This window comes from Cervus canadensis, chromosome 14 (assembly GCF_019320065.1).
Source record: "Cervus canadensis isolate Bull #8, Minnesota chromosome 14, ASM1932006v1, whole genome shotgun sequence".
Taxonomy (NCBI): Eukaryota; Metazoa; Chordata; class Mammalia; order Artiodactyla; family Cervidae; genus Cervus; species Cervus canadensis.
Genome location: NC_057399.1, coordinates 3,664,485 through 3,683,588, shown reverse-complemented (window position 1 = coordinate 3,683,588; position 19,104 = coordinate 3,664,485). Strand labels below are relative to the sequence as shown.

Here is a 19,104-nt window from a genome sequence, read left to right as displayed (position 1 = left end):
CCTGAGCCTGGCGTCCTTACTAATCACTGGGAGCTCTTGGGTGAGCCCTGTAACCTCTGGAGACTCTGACTCCTCATGCATAACATGGAGACAAAAATAAGTAATTATAGACTTACACGGAGGATTAAATGAGATAATAGGGGTGGAACCATTTCCTAAATGGTAAGACACTGTACAAAGTCCATTCTTTCCTGCATCGACTTCAGGCACTGTGCCTCTCTGAGCCTCCGCGTCCCCTCCTGAGGCTGCGTCCAAGGGAGGGGTCAGCACTGACGTCATTCCAATCCTTCCTGTAGGTCCCACACCAGCCAGCAGCTTCCCGCCGCCTGCCCTTCCTGCGAAGGGGACAGGGTCCGTCCCGCATCCCCACTGGAGTCTGATCTGCCTGCCCCTCCAGCACTGATAGATCTTCTTGGCAAAGCTGCCCCCAAAGATTCCTGCTAATGCTTGTCTGTTCCTGCTCTTGCAAAGCATGGCGCCCACAGCGCTCCAGGAAGCCTCTTAAGCCCTGAACGTCGGCAGCTGCTCCAGAGGACGCTGTGTAGGTCCCCTCCGCCCCCTCTGGACTCCAGGAGCCGCGCCCTTCCTAGCGATGCCCTCGGGAGCCTTGGCCCCCACTGGATGAGACCCCTCCAGAGCAGGACCCGACCTTGCTGCCCACCAAGAATCCCTCGGCACCCTCCACCACCTCTCATGTCTGGCTGTCCGGGCAGGTTCTAGAATGTCTGTGCCCCAGATCCAAGTAGGAGAAGGGGCCGGTGGGGAAGAAGGGCCGGCAGGAACGACCCCACCTCCAGATGACCACCTCCGGAGCCTGAAAGCCCTCACGGAGAAACTGAGGCTGGAAACCCGCAGGCCTTCCTACCTGGAGTGGCAGGCCAGGCTGGAGGAGCAGACGTGGCCCTTCCCAAGGCCGGCGGCCGAGCAGCGGGGCTCGGCGGAGGAGGAACCCTCGCTGCTGCGAACCAGAGCACTCAGGCCGCGTCCCCCATCTAGTGGGAGGGCTAACCAGGACGCCGGGCCCCCGCCCACTGGCAAGCTGGAGGGCTTTGAGAGCATCGACGAAGCTATAGCTTGGCTCAGGAAGGAACTGGTAAGTAAGTGGCTGTCCCTTCAGGAAGCCCCAGAAAAGAAGCCTTTCTCTGTCTCTTCCCCTGCCAATTTCACATCTTCCTATTCAGACAAGGGGGTGCCTCATTATTATGTAGGTCCATGTGGTCCATCAGCCCCCAGCCACAGGTACTTATGGAGAGCCTGAGCCCATGTTCTGAAGGTGTCCGCAGCCTTCCTGATGCCACCCCAAAGCCAGAGCATTCCACACTGAGTGGTCCAAGAGCTGAGCGGTTCCAGGAATGAGTGAGGTGCTTGTTGTCAATTGCTGAGCCTCCTAGAGCCAGGTGAAGTCGGCTCTGGCAGAAGAGTCTCACTCGCTCCTTCCTGGACAGTGACTGTGCCTCTTCCTGTCTGAAACCCTGTCATCCTGCCATCCGCCCGTGTGATCCTTTATTCGGCAGCCACTCTCCGCGCGGCGCTGTGCTGGGCAGTGGGGCTGTGTGGTTCGGGCTTAGCCTAGCAGTGCTCTGTGCACATTGAGGGGTGAATCGGGAGATCCCTGGGGTGACATGGCTGATCAGGCCTGGCGGGGGTGAAGGCTTTGGGCTGAGCCTCAGAGACTGAGTAGGAAAATTGCCAAGAAACCAAGGCTTCCCTGGTGGCTCAGAATTTGAAAATCCACCTGCATGCATTTCAGGAGACCCGGATTCGATCTCTGGGTCGAAAAGATCCCCTGGAGAAGGGAATGGCAACCCACTCCAGTATTCTTGCCTGGAGAATTCCATGGACAGAGGAGGCTGGTGGACTACAGTCCGTGGGGTTGCAAAGAGTCTGACATGACTGAGCGACTGACGCACTGGATGAGAGGGCATCCAGGTGGGGTAAGTGTGAGCACTGGGCATGTGTTGGGAGCTGCGGCCAGCAGCTCAACCTGTTTTCTGCCCACGGTCATGGCAGACTCTCATCAGTGGTGGCACTCAGCACAGGAGAAGGGGGTGGGTGTGCCAAGCTGCATCGCTTGGCTCTTCTTAACCACTGTACTAGGTGGTGTCTCCCAAAGGCAGTTGATTTTGTTCTGTGACTCCTAAAAATGTCAATTCATAGAGATGTCGGCAGGTACTCAACAGAATGTGTAGGGTGGGGCAGAGGGAGAAACAAAACTGGTCCAGCCCTTACGCTGCGGTCTCTTTGAATCCTAGAACAGACCAGTGCAATTGCTATTATTGTCTCCATTATACATATGAGTAAACTGAGGCTCGTAGGAGTCAGACGACCTGCCCAGAGTGATGTGACTAGTAAGTGGTGAACTCAGCCTTTACCAGTGAGAGCAGAGCTTTGGGGAGAGAGACCGTGGGTGAGGGGGGTCCTCCCCACAGGGCCCTGTCATTGGGCAGGCCTCTTCGGGTGGCAGGTAGGGAAACTCTCAAAGCAGAGACTCTCCAATTCTAATGGGAGGATTCTGATCTTGTTAAAATGAAGATTCTGATCCTATAGGAATGGAATCCATGATTCCGAATTTCCAACAAGCTCCAAGATAGTGCTATCCTGCTGGTCCATGGACCACACTTTGAGAATCTAGGACTGAAAAGCAGGCAAGACTGGGGTCAGAAAACCAAGACGGGACCTGAGAGGGAAGTCCCAGGATCCCCAAGTTTGTGCCCTAAGCCCTGTCCCTGCCACATCTACACTATGGGCTTGGGTTTCCAGAGATAAAGTTACAACATCCCACACTGAGTGCTCTACGAGCTGAGTTTGTTCAGAAGACTGTGAGTCTGAGGCCAGAGCAGCCCAAATGCAGATGGGCGGGCAGGCCAACTGAAACATGCAATTCTGCCTGCTTCTAAGATTAAACACTAACAAAGGCAACCTATAAAATCCTTTGATTGGCTTGAAAACAGAGTCGAATGTTTGGTCAGTATGCCCATTCTCTAGTTTTAAGTCTCAGTCAAACATCAGACTTTATGTCATTGTTTTCCTAATTTGTCATCTGTTAACTTGTTGAAGGTGTCATTAAAAATTATCGATTTTAAAAAAATAGTCATTTCAAAATTGGTTTCAATAACCTTTGTTTTATTTTAAGCCCAGAGTCAAGTTTTCTCTCTACCTGGGAGGACTCTCTCTGGCAATTTGTCAGGCTCACTTGCAAATATGTCTTTTCTCTTGATCTGGCCAAGGAAACCAATTAAAAATCTGCAATTCAGTCAGCCATGTGCCTGTTTGCCCTACACGATGCCAAACTCAGTTGCTTAGGAGTTTGGGCTCAGTTGTGGGTTTGTGCCCTGAACAGGTCTCTATCTTATCCTGAGACAGTTGATGCAGTGAGTGAGTCATGTCCAGCTCTTTGGGACCCCGTGGACTATAGCCTGCCAGGCTCCTCTGTCCATGGGATTTCCCCGGCAATAATACTGGAGTGGGTTGTCCTATCCTCCTCCAGGGGTACTTCCTGACCCAGAGAATGAGTGAGGTGCTTGTTGTCCATTGCTGACCCTCCTAGAGGCAGGTGAAGTCAGGTCTGTAAGGATGGATGGTCCACTCCTGCTTCCTAGGAGGCCAGTTCAAAGGTAGAGTGACTGCTTGAATGTTGGTTTATTTCCAAAAGCCAGAGAAGATCCTAGCAGCGCCGTCAGGGTCTGCCCTCCCTCTCAGCTTGGACTGCAGGGAAAGTTCAGGCACTTCTGACACCCCCAGGGACTTGCAAGTAGTGAGTTTTCCTTCAGAGTCACTCACTGTGGGTGGGAGGAAGGTGGGGATACTTAAAAACCCTGCTGGCACTATTTCTCCAGCCAGCAAGACCTGACCTTTGGTTCCCCGAGTGTCCAGGAGAGGTGTCACCACCCAGCCATGGCAGGCAGGGCTGCCAGCTCTGTACTTGGCAGCTTCGGCCCCCTGACTCCCCAGGTTCGCTTTCTGGGAAGAGAGACTCAGAGCCAGGTGAACTGACCCTCTGTGATTCAGCTTGATCTGGACTGCTCCTGCTGCCAGAGTGGCCAGAAAAAGAGATGCTCCCTTCTGCCTTCAATCCTAAAACATTTCCCTTGCCAGCTTGAAGGATAAAGAAAAGGGAGAAATCGTCTCCTTGGCCTCTGCAGAGCCAAAACTAAAACAAAAAAAAAAAAAAAAAAATTTCCAGCTACCTAAGTGCTTGTCTTGTGGCAAGAACCGCTGAGCATCAACAGATATTTTTCTCTTAGCCTCACGCGGTTGTTTGATCCCCACAGACAGCCTGCCATCAAAAAGGTGTTTATGGTTGTCAGGAAAAGAAGAAACCTGGCAGGTTTTAGTAACTGTAAGGCCCGCTGTGGCAGGAGTCCTGCAGCTGTGGACCCAGCTGGCCCCTCTGTGGCCACAGCTCAAGTCCAGCTTCTCCACGTTAACCTTCTCTTGCCTGTGCTGCCCGCTTGACAAGCATGTGACTAGGGTGTCCACACTGCCCTCTGAGGCCAGTGTTATCCATTGCCACTGAATGATAATGGCCAGATGACAATTCAGGCTCACTGAGCATCTTCTGATGGGGATGGAGGTGAGAGGCATGAAAGTGATACCCACATTCACCCTGCCCACCTGGGAAGCATCTTATGGTCTTTTACATGCAGTATCTAAGTGAGAAGAATTGGAGGTGTTTGCTCTTCCCATTTTATGAGAAGACTGAGGCTCAGAACAATGATGAGCCTGAGGGTCAGAGAGTTTAAGTAACTTCTCCAAGATCTTACGCAAGGGGGAGACGAAGCCAAGACCCGCATCTCCAGGCTCTGGACCCAGATCTCTTTCCTGTGTACTGGGTACCGGTGCTCACATCAGATGTTCAAGTCAGGGGGGCCAGGAGTTGTTGGAAAGCCTGCATGTAAAATGCTGCTGATCTCAGAATGGGACCCCTGTTATTAGCAATGTCTTGTAACAACCCTAAAGCAGGGATGGGGCGAGCCATGCCCAGAGCATGATGAGAATAATTAGTTGCTCAGAGCCAGCCAGGCTGGGTGCTGGCTGAGATGAGGTCTGATGCACAAGGGATTCCAGCTCTAGTGTGCCTTTACTCAAGGCTCCTCCATGTAGCTGGGCTTTCTGCCTGTTGTTCCTGCAGGAGGAAGACTGTCCTGTTAATCTGGCCAGATACTGCCCTTTAGTTGTTACTAAAGAATTGATAAAGGTGTTTCCCTGGTGGCTCAGCAGTAAAGAATCCGCCTGCAATGCAGGAGACAAGGGTTCGATCCCTGGGTCGGGAAGATCCCCTGGAGGAGGGCATGACTACCTACTCCTGTATTCTTGCCTGGAGAATCCCATGGACAGAGGACCCTGGTGGCTACAGTCCAGGGGATCCCAAAGTGTGGGACACGACTGAGTGATTGAGCCTGGGGAGATAGCCAGTGCGGTGCGTAGGCGCTGTGGTAGGAGGAGTCCAGCGTGGGAGTCTCTCTCAGCCTTCATGGTTGGGGGACAGGGGCTGAGCTGGGCCTGAGGATGTTGGCGTGGGAAGGGTTGGTTCTGAAAGAGGGGACACAGGCCCAGCATGGCTGCTTCAAAGGGCCAGGGGCCGAGAATGGGGAGAGCAAGGGAGCCAGGAGGGCTGGTTGTACCTTTGAAGGGTTTGCAGAAGGGGAGAAACCTGACCACTGGCCTGTTGACTGAAGGGCTAAGTGCAGAGAGGCGGCTGGTGCAGGTGAGAGGCGAGTGTGGGCATGCCCGCCTGCCCCTGGCCGCAGTGCCCCTCTCTGCCCTCTTATCTTCGGGCACAGAATTCCTTTCTTGGGCGTACGGTTTCCAGGGCTCCGTTGTGCACAGGGTGCACTCTTATGAGGTGGAGGAAGGGGACGAGCATCCCCTTTCCACAGAGGGGGTCACATCAGCTGCCAGAGCCCCTCATCTCCTTACGGGCTGGACAGGGACTGTCTATGTCTATTCTGGCCACTGCGAGTGGAATTGGTAAGCCACAGATATTCAGTTATCACAGTTCCAGAGGCTAGAAGTCTGGGATCAGGGTCCCAGCATGGTCAGGAGAGGGTCCTTTTCTGAGTTAAAGACCTCTCCCCATGTCCTCACATGATGGAAGGGGCCAGGGGACTCTCTAGGGTCTCTTTGATAAGAACAGTAAACCCATCATGGGGCTTCCCTGAAGGCTCAGTGGTAAAGAATCCACCTGCCAATGAAAGACGTGAGTTTGATCCCTGGGTCGGGAAGATCCCCTGGAGAAGGAAATGGCAACCCGAGCCACTATTCTTCCCTGGGAAATCTCTTGGACCGAGGAGCCTGGTGGGCTATAATCCATGGGGTTGCAAAGAGTTGGACACGACTGAGTGACTAAACAACAAAAGCCTTCATGAGGGGTCCATACCCCTCTTGACCTCACCACCTCCCAAAGGCCCACCTCCTAATACCAACATGTTGGGCATTAGGGCTTCAACATATGAATCTGGGGGAGAGGTGGACACAAAGATCCAGATCAAAGCAGACTAGAACCCAGAGGCTCCGGGTACAGACCTGGAGGCCTGCAGAATGTATCACCACATTCTTCTCAAAGGTTAGCCTCCCCTGTGTAGGTGGTAATTTGGCCTGGGACCTTCCGAATTTGAAAATCAAAGGCCTTATCATACAGTATGTAGAGTATGACTCACCGCTGGTGATGGAGAGTCCCTGGTGGGGCCTGAAGCAGCTCCTCCTCTCTGTCCAGCTCCGGGGCTCTGCTCCGACTTCCCCTCCCAGCAGACGATGGCTCCAGGGGGTGCAGGAGAGCACCCCGGAGGAACCCCTCCAGACAGAGGGTGGGAGCCATGGGACCTGCCCCCACCCCCACCCCCGGCCAGCGACATCAGGAGACCCTGCTTCCAGCCAGTGCCTGCCCCAGTCCCAAGGCGGGGGGCTGCAGAGTAAGTGGAGGCTGAGAAACACGTTCCACCCTCTCCCCGAGTTGACAGCATCTCCTGGAAATCAATTCACAAACACAGTTTGGTTTCTGAGGTGTCTGAAAAAATTTTTTTTAATTTTTCCCGGCATCTGAGATTGCCGGCCAGCAGCACACTTCAATGACAAGCCTTGCTTTCTTTCCTCACAGCGTGATTCTGGCTCTTTCTAAGAGGCCAAGATCAAATAATGCGTCATGTTTTATCCAGGCTTCTAAGTGTGTGTCTGAACAACACTGATTAAAACAGTAACTGGACCTTTAGTTAAATCATGAGACAGGTTACAAAAACTGTTCCCAAGTTTCCAGCATTAAGTCCCATAGAGAAGGGAGCATGTTTCTGAGAGAATGGCTCGGACTTTATACCCAGCCTCTCTTCAGCATCAATCAAAGATTAATTGTAGCTGTTAGGCTGGGCTTCCCAGGTGGCTCAGTGGTAAAGAATCTGCCTGCCAGTGCAGGAGATGCAGGAAACTTGGGTTCGATTCCTGGGTTGGGAAGATCCCCTGGAGGAGGAAATGGCACCCCACTCCAGTATTCTTGCCTGACGAATCCCATGGGCAGAGGAGCCTGGTGGGCTACAGTCCATGAGGTTACAGAGTCGGACATGACTAAGCTGAGTTGAGGCTAGAATAGCTTAGACACCAGCCTTAGAAACAGGGATTGAACAAAATGTCCTTGGTCACCTTGGGATTTTTTTTTTCCTGTCTGCCTGAATAATGCCCCTTCCAAGAACTGTAGGAAGCAAGTAGATCAGAAGTAATATGCCATATAAGCTGAGCAATGCCGGTCAAATAAAGGCAAGAATTCCACCATCTAGGTCCTTCTAGGTACAGAATATGGAGATTGGGCAGGGCCTCCCAGTTTTGAGCCTTTATTAAAAAGACAAGAGATGCTGGCCCGAAAACCTGGTCCCAGTGACTCCACCATCCATGTGGGCTTAATGCTCGCCCTGGCAAAGGCTCAGCTGTGGGACATGTGATTTGTAGTCCCCCCTCCCAGGGTGGCCTGTGGCCTCTGCGGGATAAAGACACTTACAGGATTCTCAGAGGCGCGGCCTGTAGCTCCAGCAATCCTATAATTAGGGCATCGTGAAAGGCTGTGTTCCCACGGGGTGAGGAAGTGCACGCACCAAAGTGGGGAGGGGAGTGCTGGGTGGCCGGTGACCCAGGCCCTGTTGCAAGAGGTGTGCTGCAGGCAACACACGTTTGATTCTCTGAGTCAGATAAGAATGGCTCTTAGGAGAGCCTGTTTCTTTCTTTCGGGGGTAGGAAAAAAACCTTATTGTACCAGTCACAGAACTCGGTCTCAGCCAACAGAAACTACCACTGGCTATCTATCTTAAGTCAAACTGATTGAAATGGGATTTATAAAATTAATTTTTGTTGGAGTAGAGTTGTTTTACAATGTTGTGTTAGTTTCAGATATACAGCAAAGTGAACCAGTTATACATTTACATATATCCACTCTTTTTAAAATTCTTTTCCTATGTAGGTCATTATAGAGTGTTGAGTAGAGTTCCCTGTGATATACAGTAGTAGGCCCTTATTATCTATTTTATACATAGTATCAATAGTATATATATGTCGATCCCAGTCTCCCAGTTCATCCTGGCCCCCCTTCCTCCTTGGTATCCATATGTTTTGTGGAATTTAGAAAAATGGTATAGACGATCTTATTTGGAGAGATTGGTTGTTTCTTAAGGTGAAAGGTGAAACTCCAAGGGAGGGAAGATGTAACTAAAGGTGGTAATTAAGCTGCTTTGCCAGAGGAAGGGCTTCCCAGGTGGCTCAGGTGTAAAGAATCCACTTGCCAATGCAGGACATTCAAGTTTGATCCCTGGGTCAGGAAGATCCCCTGAAGAAGGAAATGGCAACCCACTCCAGTATTCTTGCCTGGACAATCCAAGGGACAGAGGAGCCTGGCCGGCTACAATCCATAGGGGTCACAAAAGACTCAGATACAACTTAGCAACTAAATAACAACAACTGCAAGAGGAGGAGGAAGATTTCCCCAGTTTTCTTTGATGAGATGAGGGTGTGTGATGAGTAAGGCTCCAGGGTGGCAGGAATAGAAAGGGAGAATCAAGGAGGGTGCCGGCCAAGGAAACTCAGCAAACAGAAGAATCTGCGTGTGTAAGTGATTTGCTGTGAGTTCTCTTTGTCCGAGTCTCATGGGTCTTTAGTGATTTCCTGGAGAGTTAAAAGAGGAACTGACTACTCCTGCCTCTGGACTGGCAGGAATAAAAACAAGAACTGCAGTTAAATGGTGCAGAGAACAGTATGGCAGTTCCTCAAAAACTTAAACATAGAATGACTACATGACCCAGCAATGCCACTTCTTAGTTTACACCCAAAAGAAGTGAAAGCAGGGACTCAGATCCTTGTGCACCTGTGTTCATAGCAGCATTATTCACAAGAGCCAAGAACTGGAAGCAGCCCAGACACCCACTCATCCACGGATGAGCGGATAAGGCACATGTGATCTATACACTCAATGGGATGTAAGTCAGCTTTAGAAAGGAAATCTGACTCATGCTACAATGTGGATGAATCTTGAATGAATGAAATATGACAAAACAGTAAATAATGTACTGATTCCACTTACTCGAGGTAACCAGATAGTCAAATTCACAGAATGGTAGTTGCCAGGGGCTAAGGGAGGGGAAATAGGGAGTTATTAATTAATGGAGATGGAGCTCCAAGTTTGCAAGATGGAAAGAATTCTGAAGATAGTTGGTGGTGATGGTCACACAGCAATGTAAAAGTATTTAATACCACTGAACTGCACACTTCACAATGGTTTAGACGGTAAGGTTTTATGCTCTGTGTATTTTAACACAATTGAAAAAATCCTAGTGGCGGGGAGTGGGGGCAGGGGGAGGGTGGAAAGAGCCTCTTAGCTCTGCACATTTTACTCAGATTTCTTTGGGGGCTCATAATACTTGTTTCTATATGGATTTGGTTTGATTGCAGTGAAGTTACCTCTTCATTAAGGACTCAGTTTAGGATTTAAGATGTGGAGTCCCCCTTGGAAAACTGTGTGATCTGCAGAGTAGGTGGGAATGAGGCCAGCACTGCTGCTTTTCCTTGGAGCCCTGGGACAAACACTATTTCTTTGAGCATCAGGTGAAATAGTGGATTTATATTCAGGAGTCATAACAAAATATGTCTTGCAAACAAGTCCTAGGATGGGCTGCTCACATGATGATGTGCCCTCAGGACCAAGGCAGTGGAGGAAACAGAATTCCCAGCCCCTTCCAGTGTTGAGACTCCCACGCGGGGAGTGACCAGGTCACCATCCCCACCAGAAGCCGTTTCCTTCCCTCTAGGCGGAGGTGAACACTTCCAAGCTCAGTGGGTGGCAGGTGACTCCACCAAGGTGGCCTTGTCCAAGGAAACTGGACAGGTGCCTTACTATCACCCCTCCTTCAGCTGGTTTTTCAACCCTAAATTGTTCTCAGACTCTTGACCAGATCTATTTGCCATAGAAAAATAGCCCCTTTCTCCCATCAGGCATTTCCACCCACCACATCTCACAGAGACTTGCAGACACCTGGTCAAAACTGGAATTCTCCAACTTTAAGGATATTTTCAGAAGGTGAGGGTGGGATGATCTGAGAGAATAGCATTGAAACATGTATATTATCAAGTGTGAAAGAGATCGCCAGTCCAGGTTGGATGCATGAGACAAGTGCTCGGGGCTGGTGCACTGGGATGACCCAGAGGGGTGGGATGGGGAGGGAAGTGGGAGGGGGGTTCAGGATGGGGAACACATGTAAACCCATGGCTGATTCATGTCAATGTATGGCAAAAACCACTACAATATTGTAAAGTAATTAGCCTCCAACTAATAAAAAATAAAGGGAAAAAAAAATTTCCAGAAAAAAAAAAAAAAGGGATATTTTCAGATTGAGGATCAAATTCCTGAGGCCAGTTTCTGGGTTCACGTCTGAGCCACAGGCTTCCTAGCTTTCAAAGAGATCAATCTTCAAATTACAGGAAACCCCAAAAAGAAGTGGTTCAAGCCAAACTCCTAGAAGACCATGTTAAATAAAGCAGTGACGTGAGCTGGCACTATCTTTCAGACAAATTGGACCCCTATCTCCTTCAGAAGGGCTTAGGCAACACCTAGCCCAGCTTCCAAATAAGTGAATGAATGGCCAGTCACCTTCTGGCAAGCCTGCCATCATTAATTTGGCTCTACTAGAGTATTCTGATTGACGATGCATCTGGGTTGTGATGCCCAAGCATTGTGAAGTAAATGGATCAACTGGATGCTATGAACTTGCCATTAAATACTTTGGTGGTGATGGTCATTCAATACTTTGCTGATCCCCATGCAAGACTTCCTATCTTGGTTTTTCTCATCTATAAAATCTGGATTAAAGAGATCTGTAGAAGTACATCAAACAATGAAAGAGAGAAAATAGAACAATGAAATGCTTATTGGTGGAGTCACTAATTTTTCTGCAAGGCACTTGATTCTAAGCCTGAAGAGGGAAAAGTGAGAATGTTGGCATTGATTTGCATAACCAGCAGGAAAGTCCCTCTGGACTCCCACAGTTGGTCTTTCTAAATCAGTTTGGCTCCAAGCACTGGCTGAACAACACAGCTGAGTGTGAAGAAACAGCAGTACGTAAACATTAACCTCTTGCAAGTAGAGCAGAGCAAACAGTGAGAAGGAGTCAGGTCTCGTGCCAAGTAAGAGCAGCTGGTGACCTCAGTGACCAAGTGTCATTAATGGAAAACACTGCACTAGGAGCCGAGGAGACCCCGGGAGCAAAGCTGTGACACTGAATAGCTCATTAAAACTCTTCTGGACTCAACCAGACTGCCACACTGCTACCTTGGGGCTGGCTGTGGTTCCAACAAAGTTAACCAGGAAGTGAATTTTGGAAACTGTAAATGTGTGACCAGGTGAGGAGTTATTATCCCATTTCTTCCTCAGTAGAAAAAAAAAAAAAACCACTGAATATATCAAGAACCTTCTCCTAGGTCATGAGCGCAAAACGGGTCCCATGCCCCACACTCCAGCTCTACGAACTTAGAGGTCAGAGGTTTGGGCTCTGGAGTCTAACTTCTGAGCGCCTCATCCCAGTTCGGTGAGCTTTGTGACTTGTCATGAGGACTGACTTTGCTGAGCCTCAGCCTCTTCATCTATAAATTGTGAGTGCATGCATGCTTGTTAAGTCACTTCAGGCATGTCCATCTCTTTGCGACCCTATGACTGTAGCCCGCCAGGCTGTTCTGTCCATGGGATTCTCCAGCACGAATACTGGAGTGGGTTGCCATGCCGTCCCCCAGGTGATCTTCTCGACCTTGGGATCGAACCCGGGTCTCTTATTTCTCCTACACTGGCAGGCGGGTTCTCTACCACTAACAACATCTGAGAAGCGCAGAAATTGTGAGTAGGATGGTGATATTACTTCCAGAGTTGGGGTGAAGATTAAGTGCTGCATATCAACATACCCAGTTTGTGTCCCCCCCTCCCCAATTCATATGTTGAAACTCTAGACCCCAATGTGACAGTGTTGGGAGGCAGGGCCTTTGGAGATGATCAGACGTTGCGGTCATGGGAGTAGAACCTTTTGGTGGGATTATTGTCCTTATAGAGGAAAAGAGACCAGAGCACTCTCTCTGCATCACGTGCGGACACAGTGAGAAGGTGGAAGAACCTGTCAGCCAGGAAGAGTGTCCTCACTGGGAACTGAATCAGCACACCAAGTCCTTGAACTTGGACTTCCCAGCCTGCAGAATCGTGAGAAATAAATATCTGTTGTTTTAAGCCACTCAGTTTATGGTATTTTGTATGGCGGCCTGGGCTGACTAATACCTACTCAGAAAGCTTAGAACAGTGCCTGGCTCACAGTAAAACATCCAATAAATATTAGCATGTATTTATGCTTGGCTCTTTTGAAATAAGAAGTGTTGCAAATATTCTGAAATGTTTAAAGAATAAGGTGACAGCATACCACCACCCAGCATATAATATAAAACAGCATCAATAGAGTTGAAGCCCCAAATACCTTCCCTAATCGCAGCCTCTCCTTCCTGCCCAGAGGTAACCATGCTCCTAAACTTGATATTTATCATTCCCATGCATTTCTTTATACTCTTACTCCATTCGTAAACAATGAGACAGCTGGAAATGCTTCCAAGCCAGGACTGACACACACGCCTTCCAGAAGGATTTGGATTCAGTATCTAGCTTACTGCAAAGGGCTGTGTGGCAAGCGTGTCCTCGTTTGTCACCTCACTCTCTGATTTTTCACCTCCCTGCCCTGAGAACGGGATACCCACTCTGTGCTCTGCTTAGTCGTTTCAGTCGTGTCCGACTCTTTGGGATCCCATGGGCTGAAGCCTGCCAGGCTTCTCTGTCCATGGGGCTTCTCCAGGCAAGAATACTGGAGTGGGTTGCCATGCCCTCCTCCAGGGGACCTTCCCAACCCAGGGATCGAACCCGGGTCTCCCGCATTGCGGGCAGATGCTTTACCGTCTGAACCACCAGGGAATCCTGGCTACTCTCCCTAGGTGGGCCGCAAATGATGATGCAAGCCGGTCTGCTAACCGGGGTCTGTGCCCCGCCCCAGCGCCTCCAGCGTGGCGCTGACGCCTCCCCTGCCCCCTTCCTTGCAGATGGAGATGCGGCTTCAGGACCAGCAGCTGGCGCGGCAGCTCATGCGCCTGCGCAGCGACATCCAAAAGCTGAAGATCGAGCAGACCTGCGACCTCCACCGGCGGATGCTCAACGACGCCACCTACGAACTCGAGGAGCGGGACGAGCTGTCCGACCTCTTCTGCGACGCTCCCCTCGCCGCCTCCTTCAGTCTTTCTGCACCACTCAAGCTCATCGGGGTCACCAAGATGAACATCAACTCCCGCAGGTTTTCTCTGTGCTGAGAAGCCCAAGACGGGGCGGTGGAGCCAGAACGAGGGTTTGGGAGGTGAGCCGGGGGTGTAGGAAGGGAGCTGAGGCCCAGCTACCCCAGGGGGTCTCTCTGGAGGCAGGGTGTCCCCAGGACAAGTGCTCTCGGAGCCCAGCTGTGGAGCCCAGTGTCCCCATGCCTGACCCTGGTTTAATACCCAGGGTCCTGCAGAAGGGCTGCTCCATCCGATGTTCAGTGAGACCTGGGTACCCCACGCACACATCTCATCCCCCCACTTGGTAACGCAGATTCCTGTTTCCCGGAATCACTGGTGCTATGACCTGGGAACCCAAAGTGGGGGGTGGGGGCAAAGCTGTGATTCTTGCAGAAGGCTTCCCCAAGGACACCGAACCCCAGAAGGGAGGCATTAGATACGTCAGCCATGCCTATTGTGCTCTGAGGCTCACTTCACCCTAAGTGGTTGACTCAGCAACCTCAACAGGGACCCACCAGCAAAGGAAAATCAAAAAGAATAACAGGTGGCACTTGGGAAAGCAGGCCCCACCTGCTGCCAGTGCCCTGGGCAAGGTCTTGGACCTCGGCCCCACAGATGCCAGGTAAACTGTTTCCGGTATGTGGGGTCCTGCCAGTGTAGCCGGGGTAGAACAGGCAAGACTGTTGCCCGCTCTGGCTACACACACCAGTCCCAACCTCCAAAGAACCCCTTTGCTGCCACCCCACAAGCTGGCCTTGGTAGGGCCTAGGGGTGGGCTTCCCCAGGGGGACCAGCAGAGGCCTCCTGGTGGCTTCTGACATTGTCACCTCCGCACCTTCGTGCCCTCCGCAGAAGCTCTCCCTGAGCTGCCTCTGAGCTTCTGTGCCTGATTTAAACACCTAACTTTAACTAAATCAGACTGTTACTAACCTATGGCCAGCTTGTTTATAACTGCTTGATTTTTGCCCAAATGGCGAACCAGTGGTAGGTCAAGTTTGACAGAGGTTCAGGGTTTGGTTTTAAAAGGTTCTGTCTAAGGACGGGTGGGGGGGTCAGCAAGGTGAGGATGAGACCTCCACAGTTTAGGAAGTTAACCTAGTGGAGCGCCCTGTGCCTGGGGGTTCTGGGTGTTTGACCCAAAGTCTTTGATCCTTCTAGCCAAGCCCTCTGGTTCACAGAGGAATAAAAGAGGCTAGTGGAGGAGCCCCCTCCAGGCTCCTCAGTGGCTGTAGAATATGGATGTGTTAATTATAATCATTATTAATAATGCCTACACCAATCATGTATCAATGAACTTGAATTCCAAAGATGGTACTAAGGCTTTGCCAAACCACGAACTGCCAACCTCTCTACTCTCCGCCTCACTCAACTCTGTCACCTCCCAAGTTAAAATTCTGCTTGCCGTCAGCATTCCGTCATCGAAGTGAGGGGTCCTGTTGCTCTGTCTTTCATGCTTCGTCTTCCTGTAGAGTTTTATCAAAGCCCATGCATACTTGCACACACACACACACCATGACCCATGCTGGGGCAAGGTTGGTTTCCTCTTGTGGGCTGGGAGTAGGAGTTTGTAAATGATTGGTCCCTGGTTAGAGGATGATTTGGTGTTTCCTTGTGATTTCTAAGAGCCAGAGGGTTTATGCTTCCCTCAAAGATGCTACAACCACCTAGCCAAGGTCTGTTTCAAGCTGACTCTGAGCAGTGGCAGAACTCAGTGGACTCTGAGGTCCATGGAGAAGGCCTGGGTGGAAGGCCAGGCTGCCCCACGCCTGTCCTCACCCCAGCGATGCCTTTCCTCGGGGGTTCTGTACAGATGCTGCCAAGCCCTACAGAGGCACGCCTGCCAGGCTTCCTCCAGAAGAACCCTTGAGGTCATGGGGTATCAGGATGGCCTGCACACACTCACACCCACTCTACAGAGACGTGAACATGTACACACCCAACCCACATGGGCAAGCCTATTCCGTATTCAGGAAGAAAAGTGCCAAACTGGTTATTTTTCTTTCTAGAAACCAGTCATTACAGTAACTGAAAAAGCTGGAATCAACCAAAGCTGAGCGATCTAGCTGAATGTCATCAAGTCCATGGATGAGGCAACTGGGCAGTTCAGTTGCTCAGTTAACCTGATGATTCCTTTCTTTGAGATCAAGGCACACACCTTTTGGAATAGGTTAGTTGTCTGAGCTATTGTGTTTAGTTCATCCCAAGAGAATCTTACTTTGGGATAAGGGAGGAGGGGATCAGGAAGAGAAGCGCAGGGGAAAGACAGGTGTGTTTTCTTACTTGTTGTGCAGCATCTGTTAGCAGCCTTATTTCCAAGGTGAATGCAAATAACTAACCAGGTCAGTTCAGCTCTGTGAAGTCCCTGCCTCGTGTGGTCAAGAGATGTCCGAGTCAGTCGCAGCCTAACCTTCCTCACCTCAGAGCAGCCTTCCAGCCCTACTGTGTGTATACAACACTGTTGCAGTTTTACTCATTATCTGCCCATCTCTCTGACACCCCCAAGAACCCCTGGGTGTAAAACTCGAAGTCTGCATTAACACTGCCACGCGGGGCAATGTCTGACACCTTCGTGGGCTCAGCAGTGATCCCAGAGGCCTGGGGAGCCCAGGCAGGCTTGAGATGACCTGCCCCTGCCCCAGGCCTCCTCCCTGTAGCAATACCAAGTGCTATTATGTAATCGATGGACAATTTATAATTTTATTTTTTATGATTGTTTCTATATTGCTGTTAGCAAAAGTGAAATTAAAATATTTCAAAAGGACATCTTTATAAAGAGGAGAAATGTGCTTCCTTTTACCTTGTTCCCGTTACAGCGCACACAGGGCCAAGCACTGAATTGTAAGAAAGAGAAGCAAAGAGGGAGATCAAGAGGGAGTGGGGAGGATGGGGGAGAGAAGAGGAGCTACAGGATTCACTGTCCTTCCTTCATGATGCCTTCCCTCACCGAGGGCTGCTTGGTAGTGATGCCATCAGGAGCTTCCCAGCTCAAGATGTGAAGTTAATATACCCAGCCATTATTCCTGAATTTGACCAAAGCCGGACCCAAAGCACACCCACTCTCTCCTACATTGTGTTAAATCGCTTCAGTCCTGTCTGACTCTTTGCGACCCCGTGGACTGTAGCCCTTTAGGCTCCTTTGAGATTCTCCAGGTAAGAATCCTGGAGTGGAGGGCCATTTCCTCCTCCAGGAAGTCTTCCCGACCCAGGGCTTGAACCCAAGTCTCTTGCATCTCTGGCATTGGCAGGCGGGTTCTTTACCACTAGCGCCCCCTGGGAAGCCCCTCTCCTGCATTAAAGACTTCAAAGGTGACTGGGTTCAGCATACTTGGGTCAAACTCAGAGCACAGCTGGACAGTGGACCCACGGGATGTATATTTCAAATCACAATTCCATCATCCAAGTACGTTGCCTCGCATTACTATCCCATGTGGAGAATTTGTGTCAAACTCGTTCAACATCTCAAGCAGCGGTCCTGAAAAGGAAACCCGCATAAAGCATCGCCTGGAGCAGCCGATGCAAACGCATAGTCCCAGGAAATTCCTGGGCTCTGTTCAAGATTCCTGGTGTGCAGCTCTGGTTCAGGGCCTAGGAATCTCTTCTAACAAACACCCCCGTGAGACCAGCACAGGTGGTCCCCAGACACTTAGAGAAACCTTCAGAGGAACAAAGCAGGCAGGGGAGGCATGTCTTGGTTTACTTCGGGACCTACCACGGGACACCCTTCAGATACTTCGGAGGTAAACCCAGCAGGGCCCACCGGTAGCTGGAGACTAAGGATGGCTCTCTGGTCAGCAGCTGGATGGGGGTTGCTGTTTACTGAGATGAGAAAATTTGAGGGGAGCTCAAGTCAGGAGTCTTCAGGAAAAGACCAATGTTGGGTGCATAAGTTGGGGAACCTGGATTTGGGTGTTTGGGTGATGTTAAAAAGCACCACACCCAGATAAACTCCTCTAGGAAGAAAGTGTTGACAAAAGTACAACACCCTAGGGACGCCAGCATCCAGGGGTCTGATAGAGAAGGAACAGTCCAAGGAGACTTAGAAAGACCAGCTGGTAAAGTACAGGGGAAAACAGGTGAAGGAGGCATGGGAGCCTTAAAGAGGAAAATGTGTCAAAGAGTGTCGTCAATATCAACCGCTGTGGAGAAATTACAGGAAAGTTACGCAGAGAGATAAACAGTGGTTTCAAGCAAAACAGAGCCCATTTGTCCTTTATTACAACAACAATTGTCCTTTCAGATCAGGGGTAGCACAGAAGTCCAGTTGTGTGGGTTGAGGAGAAAACGGAAAGTGAAGAAATGGATTCTTCTAAGTGGGTTTGCTATAAAGGGAGCTGAGAAATAGGAGCTGGACAAAGTCATGAAGTCAGGGAAACAATTTTTGGTTTCCTTGAAACAGTGTATAACAAAATAAATGCATAATAGAGTGTTAATTGTGCATTAACAGTGTATCATAGTAAAAATGTATAATAAAGGTGCTGGCATAATATATAATATAATAATGGTGCTGACAATGGGAATAATCTGTTAGGAAAGAAGAAATGGATGGTGCAGGAGAGAGGAAAGTAATTGTAACAATGAAGTTCTTCAGGAGGAGAGGAAGGGAGTGTCAGCGTGTAAGTGGGGGGAGGGGGCGGGCTGGAAGGGAAGCAAAGACACTCCTTTCATTGTCATGAGAGGGAAGATTGAAGATGAGTGGCTTAAGGAATCTCTGGTGGGAAGAGGAGGAGAGTCCCATTGGATCCTTCCTATTGTCCTTGTAAAATAGAGTGACTTGGAGTTGGTGGAATGTTGAATGTCTGGGGAGAAAGTTTTGAAATAATTATCTCATCAAGTGGGCGTGTTCATTTGTTAGGAAGAGTAGTGGAACCATCCGGCGGTGTCGGCTCCCCATTTGAGGCTGTGGTCTTTCCGTGTGATGCAGATCCTGTGAATGAGGTTGTGTGTGTGTTTTTTTTTCCTCCAGCAATGGTTAGATGCCACAGAGCAGGCAGAGAGCGGCGAGGGGGTGTGCCAGGCAGGTACATGGGAGGATGGGGAAGCAAAAGTTTAAGTGTTTTGCAAAAGAGCAACCAGTGTTGAATCAAGGAGTCCCAGCTGAGTGAGGAGGGAAGAGGGAACATGGAGATTCAGGACTGGAGTGTCAGAGCTCTGGGTCCACAGTGGGGGGTCTGGGTGCCTTCTGGGACTCCCTGAGGGACAGGGCTGGTGGAGAAAGGCTGCACAGGTGTGGGGACAGTGAAAGTGACAGTTCGGGGACCGTGCAGGCTTGTCTTTCAGAGACCCAGCCCGAGGCTACAT

At 50.2% G+C, this 19,104-nt stretch overlaps 1 protein-coding gene across 8 annotated transcripts in view; it reads left to right on the top strand.

The window, feature by feature from the left end:
• Nucleotides 1-16,567, top strand: part of FAM167A (family with sequence similarity 167 member A) — a 30,474-nt gene extending 13,907 nt beyond the window's left edge. For all 8 annotated transcript variants that reach the window (XM_043486859.1, XM_043486856.1, XM_043486858.1 and 5 more), the window contains 2 exons: nucleotides 297-1,093; nucleotides 13,582-16,567. In XM_043486859.1, the coding sequence (XP_043342794.1) occupies nucleotides 722-1,093; nucleotides 13,582-13,845 (636 nt within the window). In that variant the 5' untranslated portion in view covers nucleotides 297-721 and the 3' untranslated portion in view covers nucleotides 13,846-16,567. The remainder of the gene's footprint in view (nucleotides 1-296; nucleotides 1,094-13,581) is intronic.
• Nucleotides 16,568-19,104: the final 2,537 nt, after the last annotated feature.